Here is a 26,008-nt window from a genome sequence, read left to right on the forward strand (position 1 = left end):
TATGTCAGTATATGATTATGCATGTTATTAAATGTAGAATATTGGTAGTATGCTATAAGAGTTAGTCACACACTGGAGTCGTACTGGCTACCTATTTCACCAGCCTCTATTACATGATATGTGTTTTCATAAGTAGAATCATATGTTGTAAGCTCTGATGGTTTCCTTGCCAAGCTGTTAGTATTACTTGTTTGAATGCAATAAACATTATTTATATCATTAATCATTACTGCTACTATTAATAATTTGTACTAAATATAGTAATAATTTGTACTTAGTATACACTTTTATTAGTGTACAATTTTCTGCTATATCATTTTCTACCTTTGTCATGGTTACTATTAATATGTTGCTGGGCCAAAAGCCCATAGTGGTCACTGAAACTTAATGGCATAAGACAGCTTCCATTTAAGAACATAAAATTTCCGTCAAAGTAGCTCCCAAGGATATTTTTTTGTACATATAAAATAATTGCAGTTTTTTTAATATATATGATAAGATTGCTATTATATTAGGTCAAAAACATGAAAATAAAAATTATAGCAGATGTATTTTGAGTTTTAATCATGTTTTAAATTTCATGTTGCTAACGTCATTATTTGACAGAATATTTGACGGATATTTTTACGTTCACAACATTCAGAAATTGGAAAAATTAAGCATTCTCTTTATTATAATTAGCAGCATTTTATTCTAAGTAATAAAAGATTGAAAACTGTATGTAAAGGAAGTACTATCTCTGCAGGGAACAGGCCAGATACAGATTTATTCATTTTTGATGATGTTGCTAAACGTCATTTTTTGACGGAACAAATTGTTGCTAGCATCATTTTTGGACGGAACAAATTGTTGCTACCATCATTTTTGGACGGAACAAATGTTCTTTCACAATTTCTAAAGTACTTTTTCGCAATGGATACAAGAAAACAAATGACAACAAGTAAAAGTTTTCTAAGAGCAAACAAGTAAATTATGTAAATTTATTTGGACATTATCCGAAATTAACTGTCAAAACACTGGCCATCAACTGTTCTAGGCACTAAAGAACGTATTTTACAAAATAAATTGACAATGGCTATTGAAACTTTTCAAAAGATATATTATATTTCTAACAGTTTTTGTAAGAAAGTATGAAAACAGTCTACACCAAATTGGATGTAAAAGCACCAGTCACCATGTCGGCCTTTCTGATGGACTATTAAGTGTAACTGTACACCAAACACTCAAAATTTGTAGTATTATCTAGATCCATGCATAGACAGTAAAGGTTCAGCAACTTGTTTAATGATATCCTCCCAACAAACAAAGAAAGATTTCTCCTCCAATGTCCATAATTGTCGCTTTCCTTTCTTATAGAACTGGACCCACAATCCATAGACTTTCTCCTCTCTGTGCAGTTCATGGGTTTGAACAACCTGCAAAATGATGTACAATCAATGACTTGTTGCACCAATAACATTTAATCAATTACCAGTATCTATCAAAGAGGTCAAACTGGACTCAATGAACCAATCAAATGTATTTACCAAGTATCCACAACTGGTAATGAAGTCAAGCTGATTGACATTCAAATGTTGCTTCATATCATCACAATATTAACTGGAAGAAAAGACTTAAAAATGCATATACACTACATGTATAAACAAATAATATTTGCACATGAACAGACAACTGCTTTACCTGAATAGTAAGGCTATATTATTAGTTATAAAGATTTTTGACAGGTTATATGGCCCTATATAAATGGCTGTTTGTAAAATATAACCCAAATCGCTAGCAAGGATCATTTTTAGAGGAATAAAGCAAGATTTCTTTATTAATCAACAATAGCTGTGTCACGTGTATAAAACACTATATAAACGTCAAGATTATCCAATGAAAAGCGACGTTATAAACATGCAGTATTATAAAAATTATTTAATAATTAATCTTTATTAAATAAATGCTATATGGCTGGGGCTTGAAATACTGTTATATGGCTGGGAATTCAACTCATGTTGTATGGCTAAGGCTTAAACTCATGAACTCCGGAGATTGATATCTGACTGCAAATCTTGTCAGCAAGAGTGCCTTATATTGGGTTTTAACATATATTAAATGTGATGAAGACAAAAAAACAACTTTTTAACTCACAAGTAACAATTTTTTTAAAAACATAACTTCCAAAGTAACAAAAATGGAACAGCACAATACAGGCCAAACAAAAGTAATGCATTGAAGAACAAAGTCAGTACTAATTGTTTAGCTTCTTATAAACGCTGATAAATCTTTGTCCATTTCCAGAAAAATTGAAAAAAAATACTGATTGCACCTTTTGACAGACAGCTGACGAATTTGCTAGTTTGCATTGCCTTTTTTTGTGTACTGAATTTAACCAAACTGTTAAAAGTTACATTACTACTTACAACAGCTTTAAAACTTTCTGATCCATTTCTGATGAGAAGGTTAGTTCCTACAGGGTACCTGCATGAAAAGTTGTTGAAATGTAGACCTTTAAAAACTGATAACCATGCCTTTAAAAACTGATTCAAAAATTAACTTGTGCACACACTCTCCATATCATTTTAGACATATTACCTCTTTTTCTGCCTCACTTGAAACAGAGGTGCGAGACTAAAGACTTAAGACACAAGGACTTTTATCAATTGGTCAGAGAGAAATGGCCTGACCGAGAATCAAAGCTACAACTCTCAAAATGAAAAACAAGTGCACTTACCACCGCGCCATCATGCCCGGCATTTTATAGGGTGGGTATACAAAGAGAAATTGTTTCATTTACTATTCATAGTTTACCTTAGCTTGGTAGCAGGTATGCCAATGTCTTCAATCAAACTGTCCGCCAAATCATCGCCACAAGTCTTCAATTGCTTCGAGTCACTGCAAACAAACAAGATTTTTACATATAAAGTAAATATTAAGTATTCCTACATATATCATTACTGGGAATTTTTAGGTATACCTTTCTGCAAACTTGTAGAAACATAACTTTTAAAAGCATAAATGAGAAAATAGAAAGCATTAATTTGTAATGAGGCAAGTTATTCATAATTTACCTTTGCTTGGAAGCAGGTATACCAATGTCTTCAATCAAACTGTCCGCCAAATCATCGCCACAAGTCTTCAAATGCTTCGAGTCACTGCAAACAAACAAGATTTTACATTACAAAGTTAATATTAAGTATTCCTACATATATCATTACTCGGAAATTTTAGGTATACCTTTCTGCAAACTTGTAGAAACATAACTTTTAAAGACATATAAATGTGAAAACAGAAAGCATTAATTTGTAATAAGGCAAGTTATTCATAGTTTAGCCTGGAACCCCATTGTATCGATCTATTTACCCATAAATCACAACTGAATTTAAAAAAATCAAATCTCACTGAATATTTAATTTGTATCATTTATTTTGATCCTTTTGCCATAATATTTACTTGGCAAACATCACTGATATATAGTTTTTAGCTTTGGAATATACGGATATTTACAGACATGTCAAACAGGTTGAAGAATTAGGTCACGCCATTATATCGATGCATTGTGAGAATCGCTCAGTTAGCCAAAGTTTGGGAAACATTAACCATCTTTATGTTAGATAAATTAGTCAATTAATAACATAGATGTCTGTTTTAAAATGTCAGCATAAATTTAGGAACTTTTAACAGACAGTAAATGTACTTTTAATAAGAACATATTATTTATAAGTCTATTTATTATCTACAGCGTCTTACGGTACTGGAAACATGTTTTTGATCATTTTACTGTACAAAAATAAATGCGAAAGATTTTCGTGACACTGTTGTTAATGTTAACAATCAGTAGGTGACGTATTTTGCAAAAAATCTAAAGATTTGTGAATAGATCGATACAATGAATAGCACGATACAATGGGGTTCCACTATACCTTTGCTTGAGAAGTGACAATTACATGAAAAGTGACATTTACATACTGTTCATATGTTTATAGACAATAAATAGTTTAGTACAGTGAAGATAAATGTTATACTCAGACAATAAATTATATTGATTATTATGTTTTGTTCTGGTTTTCTATGTAATCCATTGTTAGTCATTTGATATTCCAATCCACACATTTTTTTTAACAACATTTAAATAAGAAAATGAACAAAGAAAAAAATGGGGCCGATCTGACTTGAGGCCGATTTTGCTTGGGGCCGATCTGACTTGGGGCCGATTTGACTGTAATTCAACTCAATCCATCTCTCACTCCCTAGTATTACTGACACTACAATGTTTACATGTAGATTTATTATGTCAAAACATTGACGGTTGTCAAAATATGACGATCGCATCATTAACAGCCGTCAAAGAATGACGATAGCACCAATTGTGTATGTCGATAAATGACGTATGCAACAAGAATGTCCGTCAAAAAATGACATTCGCAACAACTTTAAGCGTAATCAGTCATTGGAAGCAGTAGACGTCCGTGTATTTGTCTATTTCCTGCATACAACTCGACTTTAATATGTTTTCTCTTCTTTAAAATATATAAAAATGTCTATATGTACTTATTGTTGCTATCGTCAACATTTAAAACACTTGACAGACACAAACTTACTCAAAATAATTTGGATCATGTAATTGAGCGTCTCAATTCGGCCATGTTTTTGCATTCGGATACTTACAGATTTAATCGTAGTTTCTTGTCACTACGCAAAAAAAGGAAGTAACAGCTATAAACTGAGGAACAAATGTGCGAACGTCATTCACTAAAATTGACAGAAATTACGTTAGCAACCTTTTTTCAATAAAATTTCTGGTTATGGCTTCAAAACTTAAGAAACCACCTGTAAAACCAGAAAGTACCAAGTTTAACACTAACTTTGAATCCCCACCCAATACATAATCACACAATAACCGAGTTGATGGACAGTTTTTTTGCGAACGTTGCTTTTTTGACAGACGTTCATTGTTCATCATCTACATTATTCTAATTCCTTTATTTTGCAAAATAATTGAAAAACACATAAACTAATCAAATAGAATGTAAGGCAATACATACCCCAACAATAAATTGTCTTTGTTGAAATAAAACTTCCAATATTATTCGAAAATGCGAGTATATATCCGACCTGGTGAAGAAGCTGGGAGTTCCGTCCGTCAAAAAGATGATGATTTCCAATTTAATTTTTTAGTTATTTTGTTCATTTCAATATAAAATTAGATCGGGAAATTGATTTTTATTGATTTAATTGATGTACTTTATTCAAATAAATGCATGTACTTTTCAGGTGAGCTAATTTAACCCCAAAAAATCACATTTCATAAAATTGACGGAAATTTGACAGAACTTTTACGTTCTTAAATGGAAGCTGCCATAACATATATAATTGACAGTAGATTGAATTTAATGATATCTTAAACAGTAAAACACAAGAAAAAAAGTTTTTAAAACTGCAATAAAAAGTACAAAATGTGAAAGATTCCCAGTAAAATGTTTGATTGAAACATATTTTGCTGGCATGTTAGACTTTGACAGTGTAATTGTCAATAATTTACTGCTAGCTTCAGCTAAAATCTTTTTTGTAACAACAAAGTAATGTTCATATTATTGACTAATGTTTGCTAATCTAAAATAGCTTTACAACATATAAATTATTCTATAGTACTTGCAATGACACCATAAGGTACTTGACTGAATCTCTTTCTTATTTCTCAAGTGTTATGTATTTCAAGTATGCTTTGACAAAACTCAATCTGCTGATGTCAGCATAATTGAAATGATGTATTCCTGGCATATTGTCATCTGATGCATACAGTCTGTCCACTCAATGCACAGAATCACAGGTGCACATAATTGTCTCTAATATTCCAGTAATGCTTACAACCTGGGCTAAAGGAGGGAAAAATTGCCACCAGTGTTTAGATTAGTGTTACTTGCAATTAATAAGTTAGCTGTTTGTTATATCAAGTATGTAGATTGAAACCATGTGTGGCTCGTCATGTCCAATGTTTTCATACAGTTCAAACATACAGTATTATTTCGGATGTAGGGACCATGTATCTTTATGTAGGTATATTATTATGATGTTAGTTGTATTGTAACTGTCAATATTTATGTTGTGTGACGATAGAGATCAGTCTTTCAGGTTTTACTGATTTCACTTTCAGTTTCATTGTAGACCTTCTGGTTTCTGTGACATTGTTGAGATGCTTCAGACTCTGAGTCAGTGTGATGTTTGTTTTATCTTGAAGTTACATTAAAATTAATGTTAGAGTAGATTTTATTCTTTGCTGTTTATATTCTTGTCAAAGTCTTATATTTGGACATTTTCCTGTCACATTTGTCTCATTTCTTTAACAGGTTTTGAATTTTCTAGTGTTTTTCACTTTTAATTTTCTTGTGATCTTACCACCCTTCTTGGGTTGTTAATACATGACATATACATAGTAACCAGTGTCACTGAAATATACATGATATTATGTAGTAACTTAAAGATATATTTCTTCTTTACAGACATTCACAGCATGGTGCAACTCACATTTAAGGAAAGCTGGAACACAAATAGAAAATATAGAAGAGGACTTTCGAAATGGCTTGAAGTTGATGTTATTACTTGAAGTAATTTCCGGTGAACAACTGCCCAAACCCGACAGAGGCCGTATGAGATTCCATAAAATAGCCAATGTGAACAAAGCCCTAGACTTTATTGCTGGAAAAGGAGTTAAATTGGTTTCTATTGGTGCAGAAGGTGAGTGTGTCAGCCAATCAAATTGCTGGATTTTAATATTTTTTTTCAATATTTGTTATTCAGATAAATGGAAAATGGATTTAAAAGTAATTGTGAAGAGTGACTTCCATTTCTAGAGTGTTACTATTGAAAACCTGTGAATATATTGGAGCATTTGTACATGTACATGTAGCTACTGTGAAGAGAAATGTGATAAACTTACATGTGATATCATATACTTTATAAATGGAATCTAGCTTGTCTCTTGTCTGGCCAGTTTTGAATGTGCATAAGTTCGGGTATAGATAAAGTGGTTTATATCACATTTATCATCATTATGGCCATAAACGATAGATTCCCAAACTACTGTTTGGTGTTAAATTAGATTTTCTAGATATATAAAACTAAATAGCTCTATGGAATAATCTATAGAGGAGAACCTGAAAAGCATCAAGCTTCCATCTTTTTTATACCTTCATTTCTTGATTTACTTGACAACCTTTTGCACTGAAAAGCCTGCAGCAACTCATATTAACAATGATGATTGTAATTTTGTTTGACTGTTCACCATAAGGCCCACTAAAGCTTTACTATTGTCAGCCATTGTGAAATTACTTTCTTTGAAATTGTCCTGCTACCTGATCTAATAGCTTTATATATTATATACACTAGGCTAATGCCCTGTAAACTACTTGTTATTGCTTGAATCCTAGGCAATGATTTTGTTATGCTGTGGTCATTTCAGCTGACATCCCTCACTTGTTAGTCTCTTAATCAGATTATATATATTTAATTTTAGATATGGAACTTTCAGTTTTTGTATCCAAATACATTTCTTTAAGAATTTCAGAGTACTATAGCGGTTGTTAAAATATTAAGATAAACCTACTTTTAGTCATGTGTATATAACAGTTATGTCTCTGATATAATTGAAATACTTTTAGATTTTGTAAACTAAACATTTACTGCTTACTCGCATGAAACATTCATTGCTCGTAAATAAATACCTGAATTTACGGTCAATACCGCTTAAAGCTTACTATTTAAACGAAGAAATATTTGATTACTTTAATGTAAACTTATCGTACTATCAGATAAATCTATCTACAGAAGGACATGATTAAATAAGAATGAGATAATTCATCCGTGATGACCTTACATTACCAAGACCAAACTAGGTCATACCGAGTAAACTGTAAAACATGAATGCTTCCCATTGTAAACTTCATTTTAAACATGTCTCATTACTAATGCACTGTTTAGGATAGAAGTACTTATCTAAAGAATGCACATAGTTTTGAGGATGTTTTGGTTTACATAAAAATAGCTTACCTTATATGGTAAAATTTGGGATTTAAATCGGTCTTGTTATAAATCAAACTACTGGCAAAACATAAATATTTCTAACCAAGATCTAGCCTCGTGATAAGTGGTTTTGGTTGAATAACATCACAATGAATGTTGAGTGTAGAAAGGCAGTCATACCTCACCAAGTTGATGACAAAACTTACCTTGTCATTTTGCCGACCTTGTATCATTATGATTAAGATTTAATCAAGCTACTTTCCATGCGTGGAAGAATGTTTATTAATTGTTATTTTATATTCTTTTAACAGCTTTAGATACAAATGTACATTCAATTAATCTTGCTGTTAGGTTTAGAAATAGCATTTTGTCAAACATGCATTACTAAATAAAAGCATGGTTTTCTAGCATAATTCTTGTGTAGATATTGAAGTCATGCTTATTTAATGCATAAATTACTCAGTTATAGACCCAATCATGTAGTAATAAATCATGGGTATTCAGATTCTTGCAAGAAAAGACCCAAGCTTTCTCCTTGCTCAACATGCTACTGGAGGATAAAACATCTTAGATAAATTTGTATCATTCCTGGCTTTTTTCACAGGTAGGGGAAGGAGCCTTTCCCTTATTGTGGAAATTACACAGTATATTTTAAAAGGGGGAAAAAATCTTTTGTTATAAATTTAAGGGAAAGCTGACAGATTTAAAAGAATTATCTTTGGGGGAAGCTGGAGTATAACAGCTTGTGCTTTAGAAGGATATAAGCTCTGTCGTGCAAATCGACCACCAAGTGTCTTTACCTTAAAGTGGCATGCAATTTTTCTAAAGAAATATGAAATAAAATGACCAAATATGGAGTCATATTTATGATAGATCAGTTGACAACAAAATATACATCATAGTAAAGTCCAGTCTTTGCATACTCAATGTTTATTTATTTTTGTCTGTGGTTCCCATGACTTTGGTTTCTTTAGATTTGATTATCAAGTATATCATGCATGATACTGTTATATTTCAGAAATTGTTGATGGAAATGTTAAAATGACACTGGGTATGATATGGACCATTATCCTAAGGTTTGCCATCCAAGACATTACAGTTGAAGGTAAGTTTCTTAGACCACCTGCATTCATATTCTATTATCTATAAACAAACTGGTAGGTATTTTCTTAAGGTTAATGATAAAACTCGGTTTCAGTCAAATTTAGACAGTATATAAGATTTCCCTTCATGGTGCTTTGTGTGAAATTAAAATGAAAAAAATAAAACCTAGTCCATTTTTTTGCATTGCCTTTGACACAGTAGTAAACTTGTATCTATGTTTAGAACAACATGAGAAATTCCAAAGAATGAACTTCATTCATCCTAAACTTGTCTTACAAGATAATAATTTCAAAGGTTGCATTTATCTCTGACAGGAAAATGAAACTTCTACCTGTGAAATATTTGGTGGGGAGAAATGGTTTTAAAATATTTGAAATGATTCACAGTGATAATTTCTCATCTAATAACAATGTGCTATCTTTGGGTTGAAAGCTAGGTTATTTTAAACCAAACATTGATAAGGAGATTCACTTTTTGCTAGTTTCTCTTTCGAAATGAATGAAACACAGAATTCTCTTTTTATTAGAGATATCTTGATACTGTAACATTCAACAGGCAACAGGTGTTGTATGAAACCTTCATTTATAAGTGAAATGATTTGATAAATGATTGAATGAGATATTGAAAATTTATCTGGTCTTGGATCATTTAACATTCTTTTTATCTAGAAAGTTTAATTATTATACCATGGATAGGGCCTTAATGTCTATGTGGGTAAGGTTGCTGACAAAAACTCACTCTTGCCTTTCACTGCTGTTGGTATGCAATTTTTGAGAATTTTACAGAAGGTTATGGGTCAACTTGTGTACACAAAACCTTATGCCTAGAATAATTCACCAAGGGGAACCTGAGGTTTTCCATCACCAGTGTAACCACCATATGACCTTCACAGCATCAGCGTGACTTAAAACCAAAGTATGTACATGTATTGCTGCTGTATGTTAACCCCAACAACGGGAAGCCGGATATTGCAGAATCTATTGCTGGTTACTTTTGCCATACCCTGATTAAAGTTAAAATGATTTAAAGACTACTTTACTGCTTACTATTGAAAATTGGTACTACCAGTTTATAACACATCTTTGATTTCTGTTGATTATGATATAAAAGTCTCAAAATAGCAATTTATGCTATCAGGTTTTATTGGTTACTTCTATTTGGAGTCAATCAAACCACTTTATTCAGTATGTTTGTACAAGGTCACCTGCTTAACACTGCATTATCTTAGAGTCAATAGGCAGTAGCTAAGCTACCCAAATATGTCAACTTTCCTTGTACTATTGTTGACAATTAGATACACATCAGGAGGCCTGTGACTTTAAAAGATTTACAGGGTTGGAGTATAAACCATCCAGTTGGGTTACCATGGTAATTTAAAGAAATCTTACCTATTAAAGCCCTTTTGTTATAAAGCTTTATAATGCCAAAGAAAAGATAGCATTAGAATGATTTAGAATACCTATAGTTGCCCTATAATCAAAACAGCAGCCCCAGCCCTATACCAACTACGAATTATAGAGGAATCAGTGCAATAGTGTTCTTACTTGTTCTTATAATTTTTTAGTATACATCAGTTTTGTATTCTTCCATTATACATTTTTGCACACAAACACATTCAAGCATCTTTTAACACACATGTATATTTGCTCCAATTTTTCTTTCAAACAGACCTGCTATTTAATGAAATGAGATACATTAAACATACACATTTATCAAAAACATACTGCCATGACTTCTAAAACTGAAGCAGGGGTTTGTTCATACAGACTTGAGAAGAACAAAACATATTCTGTAGCCACCCATTGTAAATTGTTCAAGGAGAGATTAATTACAAATTTTTCTCACATATTCAGCTGTTGATGCAAGCTGATTAAATTTCTTACAGTGAAAAGCAGATCATTTTGTTAGGTAGACTAAGACATGTTTAATGAATGTAGAACTCAATTTTCCTCTGACACTACATTTTGTACAATATTTTATCTTACTGAAGTTGGTGCTGCTTCATTTACAACATTTCTCTTATTAAATTGCCAATTAACAATCAATGTAGTTTAGATATAGGATGCCAATCTTGCACTTGAACCACAGTGACTTTACTCTTATCTTTAGCAGAAGGAAAATATCAGAGAGAAAAAGCAAAATGTTTTATAAAGTATAGAAGAGAAGCTTTAACTGGAATAGTTAGCAATAAGAAATGATTGGAAGCTACTAAAGTTACTTGTCCACTGTTGAAGGTTCATTTTAGTAGCTTCTGACCATTGGTATTCTTGTTTTCTATGTACATCTAAATAAATGCTTATGAAGAAGTTACAAGGTTCAATTAGTAGAAAGTAAGACAACTAGGTAGAGAAATAATTAATAGCCGTTTATTATCAAGCCTGCTTTGCTAATATAATAAATGGTTAACATCTGAGGTGTATGTCTGCATGTTATTAATAAAGAGACTGTTAATATTAGCATTTAATGAAAGCAGTAAGCAGTATAACACTGTCAACATACTTATTTCTATTCATAATTACAAACAGTATCTGTGATTAAATTAGAAAGATACAACATATTGGACTCTAGGTTTGTTTAAGGCATGGACTGTCTCACCAGTAATTGTTGGCTTTGTCATGTATATATCTGTCTTTGTAGACTCTATAACTGTGGTTACAGTGTTCATGGCCTTGTTTATATGACCTGTTATGTTACACCTATCATGATTGGTTATCCATCCATTCATGACTTATTACAGACAAATGTTTACATTGTTTATGCTCTAGGAAAGTAACTGACAGCAGTTGAAATAGAATTGCAGTTATAGCAAGCAATTTACTCTTGAATAAGCAGACTTAAGTTGAAATACTGAATATGATAATCTCTTTGAAACTTTGGTTAGTTTAATTGATTTATAATTTGCTTTTGTAATATGACTGTGATGTATACAAGTTTGAAAGGTACATATAGCAAAAGGCTGCATTGAAGATTTTAAATGTGAAGTACATTACTCCTCAAAATGTTTCTAAATTTTTATCTTACATGTAGCACTACTTGATTACTAGAGGAATCAACTTGCACACAATTGCAATATACTGCAGCATATAAGATGCACAAATAATTTATTGATTACTCAGGTGCAATTTTCATTAGCTTGTAAAGAAAAAGCTACATCAACAATTGTGTGTGTTAGAAGTATTTACTGTAAGTCTGTTGGATCCAGTACTCACAAGATTCTGTCTGCTGGCACTTGAAGTATTTGCTAGGCTTGTGATATATTGGGAATACACCTAGAATAACCTTGTCTATTCGTATTGTTATACCTGTAACATAATTGAAGGTCGAACATGAAGTACAACTCTTCTATCATTGTTTATACAATCGTTTTTTGTATGATTTTTTATACAAAAAGTACATGACTGCTTTTAGACACAGTATGCTAGGGGCATTGATGTGACAAATGTATTTAGAATGTCAAGGTGGTTTATTTAGGTGTTGTAAAGGAGGAAAGTACATTCAGTAACTTTATACATGCACTAGTTATAACACAGAATGTCCACCTCTCAATTACTAGTTACTATGGCTCCCTTGCTTATCACAAATATAGCACTGAATTAAATCCTGAGGTAGTCCCTGAAACCAAGTACAATACGGTGAATACCAGTCAATGAATTTAAGATTTTAAATTAACAAGCCCGAATTCCAGTTTTGAATTTATTCTACTATATATTTAAGTTACTTTTCTTAAAATTTTCACTGGCCCAAACTAATTTTCACTGGCCATGGGCCATCGGGCCAGTACTAAATTTGATGACTGCAATGCCAGGCATATTTTGACACATAAGACATTTTGCTTTTCATTCAAATGTATAATTTTGTCTAACTTTTTCACATACTCACAAGTTACTTCCAGGTCTTAATGCTTTGAGGAGTGTAAAATGAATATTTTAAATGACATGGGTAAACATTTTGCAGATTTATTTCACTAAAAGCTTCCTGCCTGGAATGAACTTTCAATTATCGTCAGGCATAGAAACTGAAACTCTAAAGCACCAAATATTTTGTCTGGATTTTAATGGCAGTGGGGGAGTTTTATTGTCTGCTGTTTGGCACAGTATAAGTTGAAACAGGATAGAGATTTTATATATTTCACAGTTAATAGTACATTGAATAAATTTACTCCAGATATTTTCTCTAGATTTTCTGGTATTATTCATGGTTTATCAGTGATCAGAACAGGTCTTACTCTTTGGGTCAAAAGAAACTTCTTTTTTTTTGAGGCGGTTATATATATTTAGGAAGAAAATTGTTAATGAGGAATGAGCTATGACTCACGTTCACAAAAATCTTAATAACTTTAATCACATTTTACTACTTATTAGTTTTGTAATGAACAGATAATTGAGTGATATGAAGACTAGCATATACATGTATAATAACATTGTTTGTTTAATGAGAGTTAAGACAGTATTTACCTATCTAAGTATAATTTGTGTGTTTATGTTGGACATAGTTTCGTTGACATGATCATAGTTGTATGTCATATTATGTCAGCTGCTGTCATATTCCAATACAAGTAGTCATCTCAATATTAATAGTCAATAAGTTTTTCACCATATATGGTCAGTTGTGGGATACTTTATTATCTATTTCAATACATTTGTCAGTGGAAAAACTTGTTATGTCAGTTTATCTTTTGATAGTATCATACTGATAATTTTGAGGTAATTTCCTGCATATTTTTTGTGGTTAATGACTTCAAACAAACATACGTCTTGGGCCTACCAATCCTAAGTGGGCTTGTGAAACACAACTGTTTTTTTATTGAAATTTTGTTGTTGTTGTCTTTTTAACCACAAATCCTGCTTTGCATTGAATGTAAGTTTCTTATAGTTGGTATAATGATTAAAGTATGTATCCTATAATTATGTATTAATAGGTAAAAATTACAATTTATATCATTTTAATGGAAGTTCCCACACAGGCCAGGTCACAAATTTAACAGATAATTGAAGTAGATTACTAGTGTTTTACAATGTTCAAAGCTATCTTAGTGACACTTGGAAAACAAGTTGATCAAGGAAGACTTGACAGTTACATGATACAATTTCACAGTACTTCAAATCTTACAGCAGTTTCCTGACTGTTAATAGGATACTGACCTTTGTTTGCTTGTAACCTCAAACCCTTTTAAAAGGCCACAAAGATACTACCGTCTACAATAAATGTTGTGAATTACAAAAATACATGCCTCATGTAGAATATCTGACTCCACTTCAAATAAAAAAGTAACATAGTATCCAATAGTGAGATGTTGACATTCTTGAGATAGCAGTGAGTTTTAATAGGTCAGAAATTAAATGTGATGAGCCCTACATCAATCATATAGTTTATACTGTACAGATGGTGGCCTCAAGCCGATTGATTTATTATCAGGTCTGACTGGGATTTGAGTATATACCTTACCAAAATGTTTTACCAAAATTTAGAGCTGTTTCAATACAAAACATCCGAAAGATATGTTTCTTATCATTACTTTATTACCTGTTTTAAATTGCCTAGTTTGATTGCTAATGTGTAAGTTTGAATGATTTGCTGCAGCATTGTTGATGATTTATTGTTTCACAAATCCTCTGAGTCTGACTTACCAAAAACTTTTATTTATATCATGGTTCATGTGCAAAGATGTGTTTCATTGCTGGTTGGAACTTATACTTGTGAGGGAACTTTTATACATTGTGGAAAATAATAAATAGTCTTCTTTCCCATGAATATAATTATAATATGTCACTCTTGTGGAAAAAAATATAATCATTTCATATTAATTGTATGCTTTATCCTCCACGAGATATTCACAGGTATGTTTGATATTTGGCTATGGCTGTGCTTTACATAGTTTACCACCTGGCAGGTATAATCAGAGTACACCATTCAAAACAGTAGCTAATGTTGTAATTGAATGAAGCTATTTTTAGCACTTTGAGAAAGAATTCAAAATATTTTTGAAATAAGTGGGGTCAAATTAAGCAAGCAAACAATATTTCTACTTTGCAATATGGAAAAAATGTGTTAGTAAAGGGTTTGCTTGTGCACTGCAGTTTTGAATGTTAGATGTCCTGTATGTATATGTTGGTATGAAATGAGCTAGCAGATGTTAAAGAGATAGATGACCACTAGGTAGTGTTACTATAATTTATGTAGACCAAACATTGATGTATAGATTAACAAGGTGTTGTAATACATGATAATACATGGCTGATGGTAGATAATCATCTATGTATAGAGCAAACAACATGTGGGAGTCTGTCCTTCGCTAATTATTGCCACATGCTACAATAATGCATATCATACCTGTCTACATTCTGATTCACTTTATTATATTGCATGATTTTATGTTCTGTAAGTGCTCCTTACTGTTTAAAATGATCTGATTGCTGCAGACATTAGCTCATGACTCTTTGAATGTGTTCTCTCTGTTAATTGTACAATAGTGAATCCCGCCAACAATAAACATGTAAATAAAAAAAAAAGAGTTTCATCACATAATCATGTACATACTGTCATACATGTACAAGACCTTCTTGTCAAAATCATAGGTGTATGAATATAAAAGAAAAGAAAAGAAAAAAAAGTATTTAAATAGATTTATGTTGAAAGTTATGCATTACATTTGTTATAGTGTAAAAATAATGTGAATTCTAAAACAATAATGGACATGAGTGCTAAAGATTCAAAATAGGTCAAATTTGATTTTGTCATCACCTGGATATGATTTTTATACTTTATCTGTTTATTATTAACTGGTGATCATGTTAAAGCAGTATACTATGCTTCAGCTGGTAAAGAATTAGCTCAGTGGCATTTTAATGATATTTCTGTGTCAAACAATAGATGCTGTGTTACACAATAATAAGAAAATAGTGCTAATCTAGCTGAATGTGTTAACTGTTTTACATTGAAACATTGCCAGAACATAATATATATAACAAACAGATTTTTGCACCTGAGAAAGAAAAATTGTGTTAGAGCTTTTGCTTTTGTATTTCTCTCTCTCCTGCTGAAATTACAATCTGACATTGAACTGGGTACCAGCAAATTTGTCAGTTTTTGTATCAAAATGGCACAAGTTACACCATGTTATTAATTGGTTGTCTAATGCTATAACAACCCTTATTACTATGGCATTGAATTTACTATTGAATAATGATTGAACTTAGATAATTAACATGTGTCAGGCTTTCAGTTGTTGTGTCATTGATGTTTCAAGGACTGTTGACATATAAACCAGTTATTGAAAACAAGCGATACCATTTAGTCATGTGTTCCAGATATTGATCTAAAAATTATTGCTCCTAAAATAAATACTACTGGCCAATGATTTGTAACATAATCATGTACAATGATATACATGTATGAGAAAAAATCATGATCATTCTCCCAGTTGTTCATTTTTTGCTTATTACATTATAAGTACCAGTAATTTATGATTATGTAAGTGATTGTGTCTGTGGGTGTGGCATATCATGACCATATTCTAAATAAAGAATAGTGCTGGTAGCTGAATGCCCTGAAGAGGCAAGGTTATGTGAATGTTTAAATGACCTTATATTGAGAACTAAAAAGGCTAGACCTTAAAATTTGCATGGCATTTAAACAGAGGTTTATTGTATAACACCTATGGCAATTACTTGTTTTAAAATTCAACTGTTAAATTGCCTGCTGAAATGCATGAGTAAAATACAGACTTTCTTTCTGCTCTAATATTTCATGGCAGGTGAAACTTTAGGCTATAAAATTATAATAAACATGTTAAAATGCAAATAAATCATGTACAAGCTGCACCCAAATTTGAGATGTGTAAAATATTTTACCTATTTGATAGTTCATGAATTAAATGTAATAGTAAAATGTTTAGAATGATAAATGTGCATACGTAAAAAATATACACACACATTTTATAATGATGTTGATGTAATTAAAGAGCAGTGTACAAGCTTTAGGGTAGGCAAAACATCAAGGTGACATTAAAGGTGACATGAGTATCTTCAGGCTTGGTTGTTTTCATTATGTTCATAGATGTAGCAAGCACCATGATGGGATGTCCTTATTGTGTTATATTTTATGAAATTTGTCCTTTAATAAACCATTTTAGATATTTTTATTTATTACGTTTTTATAAAATATCCCCCTAAAATGTAATAAAAATGTCATAACCTTCTCAACTGTGTACAGATATGTATTTTAAAGGATGTTAAAATTCAATTGATTTACAGTTATACATTATCTGATTTTATGTTACAGAATTTGACCTTAACTGTTTAAATGAGATGAAAGAGTTAAAGTGAGACTTTATTATGACATAGGGTTTGAATCTTAATTAGGCCACAACCGTATTTCTTTCCATGACCACAGCAGTACTGGCTAGTCCAGGAAGCGGCCTGACACATGACCAACAACATTATTGGAATGATCTAGATTCACTGGCGATCTAAAAGAATTATTTTTGAACTAATTAACTAAATGTTATAAAATATTTATGAGAAAGGTAAAACAGAAAAATAGATATGTACATAGTCATTAGAAAAGCTATAAATAGATTTTTATTATAATTTTCAGAACTGACAGCTAAGGAAGGCTTGTTGTTATGGTGCCAGAGAAAGACAGCTCCATACAAAAATGTTAATGTGCAGAACTTTCATCTTAGGTATGTATCTGTTGGCACGATAGAAATTGTTAGAAGTGTGACAGGTAAAATATTCTCCTATGTTGATTATAATGTATAGATACCAAGTTTATGATCATAGTACCATGTGGAAGGTGTAGTTTTTGTTTGGTTTGAGTCTCCGAAATGCCAACAACTTTGGGTCAGGTGTGAAAGTTATGATGAATATGAAATATAACCGGAGTATTATTTAAATTATTGAAACCGCTATATAGAAAGGCTGATAATCAATTTCCATCCCTGTTACAAATCTTGATTCAGCAAAATTATGTGCTCCTTTCAACATGATTTATAAATGTGTACCTTACATTGAGCCTTGAGGCCTCCTGCTATTTTTTTTCTGCTGTTATATTCAGTATACATTTGTATAGCACATTGAATACCGTAAAGTGCAGAAGAAATTATTTTTAAATGTATTTATCATAGTGCAAATAAAGCTAAAACTTAAAAGATTTTTTTTTCATAGAACATTAAATGTTTTAAAGAGGTTAATAATGATTCAGTTGTAAAAAGTTCTATTTTTAGCTATTGAGAATAAAGAGTTAAGTGTCAGAGTGTTTTAGATTAGAGCATTTAAAATAGTAATATTTATAGATTATAATATTGACTGATCACCCATCTAGCTTATCTTTCAATCATACAAACAATGAACAATTATGCAGTATTTGTTTGCATTTAAAGATTTCAAAGATCACAGAGATAGACAGATAATGATGTACATAGATTTATATAGATGAAATTAGATCCTCAATACACAGAAGACATAATTGTTCCCGTCCATCATCATATTTGTCGCGTCCATCATCATATGAGCCGTGTCATGACAAAACCAACATAATGGGTTTGCGACCAGCATGGATCCAGACCATCTGCGCGCAGTCTGATCAGGATCCATGCTGTTCGCTATCAGTTTCTTTACTTGTAATAGGGTTGGTAAGCGAATAGCATGGATCCTGGTCAGACTGCGCGGATGCGCAGGCTGGTCTGGATCCATGCTGGTCGCAAACCCATTATGTTGGTTTTGTTGTGACGCGGCTCATATTTGTTCCCGTCCATCATTTACATAGCATCATGATTTTGTCTGTTAATGCTTCATTTCCAATGAGAGAACAAACAGTTTGGTGCCATATTGTAATTGTGTAGCTGGTATTGAATGACAACAATGTAAATGACAACAATAATGTGAAAGAAGAATTTACACATCTTGAATTTCATTGTTTCTACAATGAGTTCCTGGTATTAACTTCAGTGAATCATATGCTAGTCTCAGAGAGAGAAACTGACTCAAATAACAGGACCTATTTCATGAGAAGACGATTGATTTTTGGTTGTTTTGTGACTGAGAGATGCTGTCAGTGTTTATACTGATATTCTACCATTCATCATCCTCCAGGGGGATTATGGGTGTTCAGCTTGACAGCTAATATGAATTCTTTTGGGGTTTTTACCACTTAAAAGATACTTGGGACCAGTTTTGAGAAGAATATCAATGGTTCTTAAATGATAAAACAATAGTTCAATAAGGAAAATATTTGTAATGTGAAACAAACATTAACCAATGAAAACTGAAAACTATGGCTAAGCAAATTTTCCAAAAGCTTCTGTTTTCATATTCTGTCAGTACAAACCTGCATTATATAATCAAAGCAGGAAAAATTTTAAATGATAGGGCATTCATAAACATTCTAAAGTTGAAGTAAATGAGGCTCAAAAATAGATGAAACTTTCACCCTTCAAGATCATGAAGAGTTTATTCTGACAGGTTTCTGATGTAGTGTATTAAATCATGAAGTAATTGAAAAGTTTAAATGTGGAAATGAACACCTACTGAGGAATTTGAAAATGACTCAGTTTTACTGAAAGGTTTATAATAAATCAAGTTTTTACGTCATTCATTCAAAGAAATTTTTAGCTCGACTATTCGATAAGAATAAGTAGAGCTATTGCAGTCACCCGAGCGTCGGCGTCGGCGTAACCACTTATGTTAAAGTTTTTGTAATAGTTCAAATATTTTCAAAGTCCATTGACATATGGCTTTGAAACTTTGCACACTTGTTCACAATCATGACCCCAACCTGTAGACAGGAGGAGGTAACTCTATCAAGCATTTTGACAGAATTATGCCCCTTTTTCGACTTAGAATTTACGTTAAAGTTTTTGTAATAGTTCAAATATTTTCAAAGTCCATTGACATATGGCTTTGAAACTTTGCACACTTGTTCACAATCATGACCCCAACCTGTAGACAGGAGGAGGTAACTCTATCAAGCATTTTGACAGAATTATGCCCCTTTTTCGACTTAGAATTTACGTTGAAGTTTTTGTAATACCTCAAATATTTTCAAAGTCCATTGACATATGGCTTTGAAACTTTGCACACTTGTTCACCATCATGACCCCAACCTGTAGACAGGAGGAGGTAACTCTAGTAAACATTTTGACAGAATTATGCCCCTTTTTTGACTTAGAATTTACGTTAAAGTTTTTGTAATAGTTCAAATATTTGCTAAGTCCATTGACATTTGGCTTTGAAACTTTGCACACTTGTTCACCATCATGACCCCAACCTGTAAACAGGAGGAGGTAACTCTATCAAGCATTTTGACAGAATTATGCCCCTTTTTCGACTTAGAATTTATGTTAAAGTTTTTGTAATAGCTCAAATATTTTCAAAGTCCATTGACATATGGCTTTGAAAATTTGCACACTTGTTCACCATCATGACCCCAACCTGTAAACAGGAGGAGGTAACTGTATCAGGCATTTTTTTACTATCAAGCACTAAGAATAGTCGAGCGTTGCTGTCCTACCGACAGCTCTTGTTAAATTGACTAATAATAAATGGGAAGTTTGTAATATCCTTAAAAGTTACTTAACTTCGTTTTGTATCAGTATAGCTTTTTAGTCATTTAATTGTTATTAAAATTTTCACATTTTTGAATTGATAAGAGGGGTTGAAGTTTACTTCAATTTAAAATTGTCCCATAGAAATGTCAGAACTACTGTGTGAAATTAAAGTTCATGATGAAATACAATGGCTTTATGTCACAATGAAATTATATTTGGAAATTATTATTATTTTGTATCTATTGTTCTTCTGATAAAAATGACTAAGGTCAGGAAAACTTCCTTGTCTTGATTTTAAAGAGTGTATATAACAACTTGATTATGCTTTTTGTACACTTGTTATGTTGTTTTTATCAATTGCACTTTTTATTTAAGTGATTAAAATCAGCAGATTTTGTAGTATAGGTTTCATGATCTAACTTAAAGTGTAATACCATGTTTGGTGTTTCTTGTATATTATCTATGACAATATCACTGACCATATATGATATGCTGTTGTAGCTGGAAGGATGGTTTGGCCTTCTGTGCTTTGATACATCGCCATAGACCAGAACTCCTAGACTTCTACAAACTTTCGAGGGTAAACATTGCCACATGCTGCCTGTGTGAAATCCCTCCCAGTTTCTGCTTCATTTACATTACTTATAAGTTATTAGTTGTATACAGATATGATACAATATTAAACAGATACAGTTTACAGAGTTTGCTATAATATTTATAAAAAAAAACATAAGCTATGAAATTCAGATACCTGGTTATGAATATATTACTGCATCACTTCCTGGAAATACATGATAATGAATAAATATAAGCTAATATTTTAAAAGTTTGGAATTACAACTACAGCAGAAAATAAAGTTTAATGTTTTCAAACAGAACGATGCTATTTATTTGCTGTACAAAAATGCTAACTTTCATTTGACATTATTTAATTTTAGAAGAGGAAATGAAATGTAAACAAATCTCTTTAAGCTTACATTTGCTTTTGGCATATTAGGTTTGTTTGTTCCTTTTTACAGATTTTTTTTACAGAAATTTTACTTTGTGTTTAAAAAAATCAACTTAGTTTCTTCTGTTTTGGTTCTTTTCTTTGTAAAACATGGGGAGAAAAGTGTAGCTAGCTGTCTGAATCTGTTTAGATTGTAATATATCTTTGAATTATTTACAAGAGTTCCCCCAGGAGAGAAAGCCCGGTGCCTGACAGATGACAGGAACAGATTTGTGCTATATGTGTTAACATGTCATTACCAGATTATTATTTACATATTGTTAGCTTGCAGAATGTTTAGTTTTATGCATGGGATTGTCTGAGGGAGCAGTCTTTTTATTTTATTTTTTTTCTGGTTTATTTGAAACACACAGCAAGAGATTTCAACATATCAACGGATGATCATTACAAGTGCATGGAACTGAAAAAGTTACTCCCTAGCTGCAGTTGTAGAAGAAAAAACCCCTACAGCAAAATTAGAGATAAAAATAACCAAACTAAATTTGTTTATTAACAAGCATGTGTATCTGAGCCTGTAAGGAAGTTAATAGTGACTTGCGTAATGTAAGGCCGAATAAAAAGTGTGTTTGCTGTCTCTTGACTAACTTGACGGAAAATTTTGACACTGATTATTTAGCATATTTGTTCAGTTGATATCTCATTATAATCTTGATTATATTAAGATTTGAAATATGCATTGCTTAATGAAGAATATTTATCAAAAAGACTGACATGTACATTCCATAATACTTTTCAAAATAAGGTGAGGGTATACCAAAGAATTCAACTACAAAGTAAGGAAAGGAGATAGCAAGCATACTTTTGTTTGTGAAAAATTTGGTCTAAGTTAAAGTTACTCTCATTTGTTTGGGAAGGTTACTTCCATGGCATTGCATGTTGTTTGTATTATCCTTCAGTTTCAAAGATGGTTTGGCATTCTGTGCATTGATTCATAGACATCGGCCTGATTTGATAGATTATCATGCCCTCTCTAAGGTAAGACATGGGGACCAGACAAACAGATGTGAAGCATGATAGGGTTTTTAAATTTTAATTTTATTTTCTATTGCTTTCGATTATGTTTTAGTTAAATGAGTTTTGCTTTCATGGTGTAAGCTTGTTTATATGTAACACTGCATTTGATAACTTATTAGTGATACAGTAAACTGTATTAGATATCCAAAGTCTATAAAAGATATCCACAGCCTATAAAAGCCCCATTATTTTAATAAATTGCTATTATTATGAAGGTCTTTGTACATTTTCAGGAAGATACAATACAATTATGATAAATACTGCAAATTTCAAGATAATTAAACTGTTAAGTGACAGTTGAAGTTGAATATCCGTAAATATCAGATCTTTTCGCCGAAAAGTCAATATATGTATCCTAAGATACTTAAGTCATCATCTTCTACTTGAAGTTTCCATGAATGCGTTCAAAAGATTACTTGAAACTTGAATATAAAATCACGAGATAATATCACAATTATCATGTAAAGAAACACTTGAAATTTATAAATTGTTTGTTTCACATTTGTAGTGTTGTTTCTTTTGTTAATTGATGTAGAACAATGGAAAGGAAGCAAAAACCTTCAATATGTTTGTGTAAGAAGGAAGGCAACAATTTTAATCTCCCTATAAGTTTATACAGATGATGTTACATCTTTAAAAATTAAGATTGTTTAATGTACATTTTACAATTGAGACCACAATCAGGTTATACAGCAAAACTAATTTGTTTAATGATATAATCTTAGTTGTTTGCAAGTCAATAAAAATGTTCCTTTTTTATAATACCCAATAAAGTACTGTTTCTGATGCTTCAGTCAGTTGAATTGGTCACTAAGTTGATTACAGCATTGATTTACAGACAATGTTTGTAATTGTAGGACAATCCATTGGAGAACTTGAACACAGCTTTCGATGTTGCCGAGAAACATTTGGATATCCCACGCATGTTGGACCCAGAAGGTAAAATAAACCAGTCACCACATCATATCTAATTAATTGAAGCTTATTTACAGAGACATTATTGATTATATAAGATAGTCATTTTACATTAAAAGTAAGCCTAGGAGGTTTGCAATAAAGTAGATATCAAAAGGACTTAGTCTTAAAGCCATACAAAGTTTAGTGAATAAAAATTTAACAATCAAAATACAGAATTCTCTTCCTATCTTTATTTTACAATTGTACATGTCCTGAAATCTGTTTTTTGTGTAAATGGTCCTTTCATGAACAATCTAGACTTGATTATGTAATTAATACCTGTACTAATACATTTTAAAATTGATCTCTGTGTCTTATTCAGCCTGTTTAAACCATCTAGTATGATATGCAATGAATTAATTTTGATGCAGATGTATATATACTCAAAGACTACGATAATATAAATACAGTCTCTTAACATACCACTCCTTAGATAAATAAAATGTTCTTTCTTTAATATAATTCTAGGTCTTTACAACATTTCTTTCTTGTTTTATTATAGATATGGTTAACTCAGTCAAACCAGATGAGAGATCAGTTATGGCCTACGTCTCTTCATACTACCACGCTTTCTCAGGGGCACAACAGGTTAGTTTCAATCCTAAATCAGAATTATTTTGTTAAGTATATTTTAACCACTACCTTACAGACAGAAACCAAATCTCACCAGTGCAACCAGTGCCGACCAAGATCACTGGCATATCCCTGCTGTCTGATCATGGTCTGCATTGTTCACTATACAAATTACGAAATTTTCATCAAAAATGATAAATGGTTTTGTCCAGAACAGTGTGGACAATTCTAACACTATCGGATTTTTTGCTATATAGACAAAGAAGGCCCGAAGCGTGCATTATTCTACAACAATGCACTCGCCGTTCTTATTACCTCCCTGTGTATTTTCACATTGAGGGCGCCATTTTGTTTAAAAAATCTGATAAATAAAAACATTTTTTGTCGAATTTTGTTGTGAAAGCTATCTAGAATGAAAGAAAATGGTCTAACTAAGAAAATGAATCCGAACACCAATATCTTTAATTCAGTCGTTAACGCTGTACAGACGTTTAAAGTGTTGTTTACGTGACGTCACAATGTAGCGCCAAACAGCACGTGCACAACAATCAAATCAAGAACGCTTTTTTAATGTCGCAAACGAGTTAAGTTTTACACTTATTTCACTTTTAATAATTTGTATTTCGCTTGAAAAATTATAGAGTAAAATAAAATAAACAAACAAAGATTTATCAACGTTTTCAAAATTCGTTATTCTCAAAATGTTTCTACACACGGTAGATTTAACGACAGTTTTTTTTCAACCCACTGGAACAGCCTTTAAAGAACGTTTCTATTGGAAACTCTGAGGCGAAAACAAATTTATCCACCAAACATAAAGTCCAACTTTATAATAATAATTATATTTTTTCTTGACGTGTTAGAATGGAAATAGATATCTATTCTTCATGCATTGTTGTATAATAATGCACGTTTTTCGTTCAAATGCTTTGTAATTAATCACTCAGGCCTATCGGCCTTCGTGATTATATTACTACGCATTTGAACTCAAACCGTGCATTATTCTACAACAATGCACTCAGAATTGATATCTATTTCCTAAGTATATTTAAGATATTTAGTGTGTAAATGGACAGTACCACAATTGACCATATAAATATTAATAAAGGTAGCATTCAATGAATTTGCTTGAAATTGAAATTGAGTGTTCTGTACTAAAACCTATAGTAGATCAATTAAACAGAACCTTCAAGATGTTAAATTGTTCTTACTTATTAACTGTTCATGTATAACATTGAATAATATTATATTTTGTTAAAAATTTGAAGTTTTTACAGTTAAAAGGTTGTGTAATATGTCCCAGAATGTAACATATTGTATAACATATAATTCATCATTGGCTTGAGATAGATAAACATGATGCAGCAGGTGTCACAATGTTTATATATTGATATCGTTGTTTATTGTATGATATAAACTGTAACAAATATTTTACCATCTGATATAAACTGTAACATACATGTATTTACAGGCTGAAACAGCTGCTAACAGAATCTGTAAAGTGCTGAAAGTGAACCAGGAGAATGAGAGATTGATGGAAGAATATGAAAGACTGGCCAGTGATGTAAGTATCATACAAACACAGGAATATACTTAAGATTTTGCCTTGTAACACTGAACCAAACCCATTCCATATAAATTAGTGAAAATAATTTTTATATCAACTTCCATACATATTTAGTATCATTCAATGAATTACTGAATTCAAAAGTTATAGGTCACCTTTTGTTTGACAATAACATTTAAGGACATTAATGGTGACATGTCCTGGGTCGGTACTCTGCGGATGAACCCTCATTAAG

The 26,008-nt window shown here is 31.7% G+C and overlaps 1 protein-coding gene and 1 long non-coding RNA gene across 4 annotated transcripts in view; one reads left to right on the forward strand and one right to left on the reverse strand.

Moving 5' to 3' along the window:
* LOC132716153 (alpha-actinin, sarcomeric-like) overlaps nucleotides 1-26,008 on the forward strand; it is a 51,347-nt gene that overhangs the window by 5,872 nt on the left and 19,467 nt on the right. For 2 of the 3 annotated variants that reach the window (XM_060699353.1, XM_060699355.1), the window contains exons 2-8: nucleotides 6,483-6,717; nucleotides 9,020-9,106; nucleotides 17,701-17,788; nucleotides 21,155-21,233; nucleotides 23,534-23,615; nucleotides 24,136-24,221; nucleotides 25,678-25,770. In XM_060699353.1, the coding sequence (XP_060555336.1) occupies nucleotides 6,483-6,717; nucleotides 9,020-9,106; nucleotides 17,701-17,788; nucleotides 21,155-21,233; nucleotides 23,534-23,615; nucleotides 24,136-24,221; nucleotides 25,678-25,770 (750 nt within the window). Of the gene's footprint in view, nucleotides 1-6,482; nucleotides 6,718-9,019; nucleotides 9,107-17,700; nucleotides 17,789-21,154; nucleotides 21,234-22,558; nucleotides 22,638-23,533; nucleotides 23,616-24,135; nucleotides 24,222-25,677; nucleotides 25,771-26,008 lie in introns of all 3 variants that reach the window. The other variant, XM_060699354.1, reaches the window with a different exon arrangement.
* On the reverse strand, nucleotides 2,481-5,005 carry LOC132716154 (uncharacterized). The gene is made up of 3 exons (XR_009623776.1): nucleotides 4,584-5,005; nucleotides 3,054-3,137; nucleotides 2,481-2,877 (listed from the first exon to the last, which is right to left on the reverse strand). It is a non-coding gene; the product is annotated as an uncharacterized LOC132716154 (long non-coding RNA).

Source organism: Ruditapes philippinarum, unplaced genomic scaffold (assembly GCF_026571515.1).
Source record: "Ruditapes philippinarum isolate M1 unplaced genomic scaffold, ASM2657151v2 ctg128_1_1_1_1, whole genome shotgun sequence".
Classification (NCBI taxonomy): Eukaryota; Metazoa; Mollusca; class Bivalvia; order Venerida; family Veneridae; genus Ruditapes; species Ruditapes philippinarum.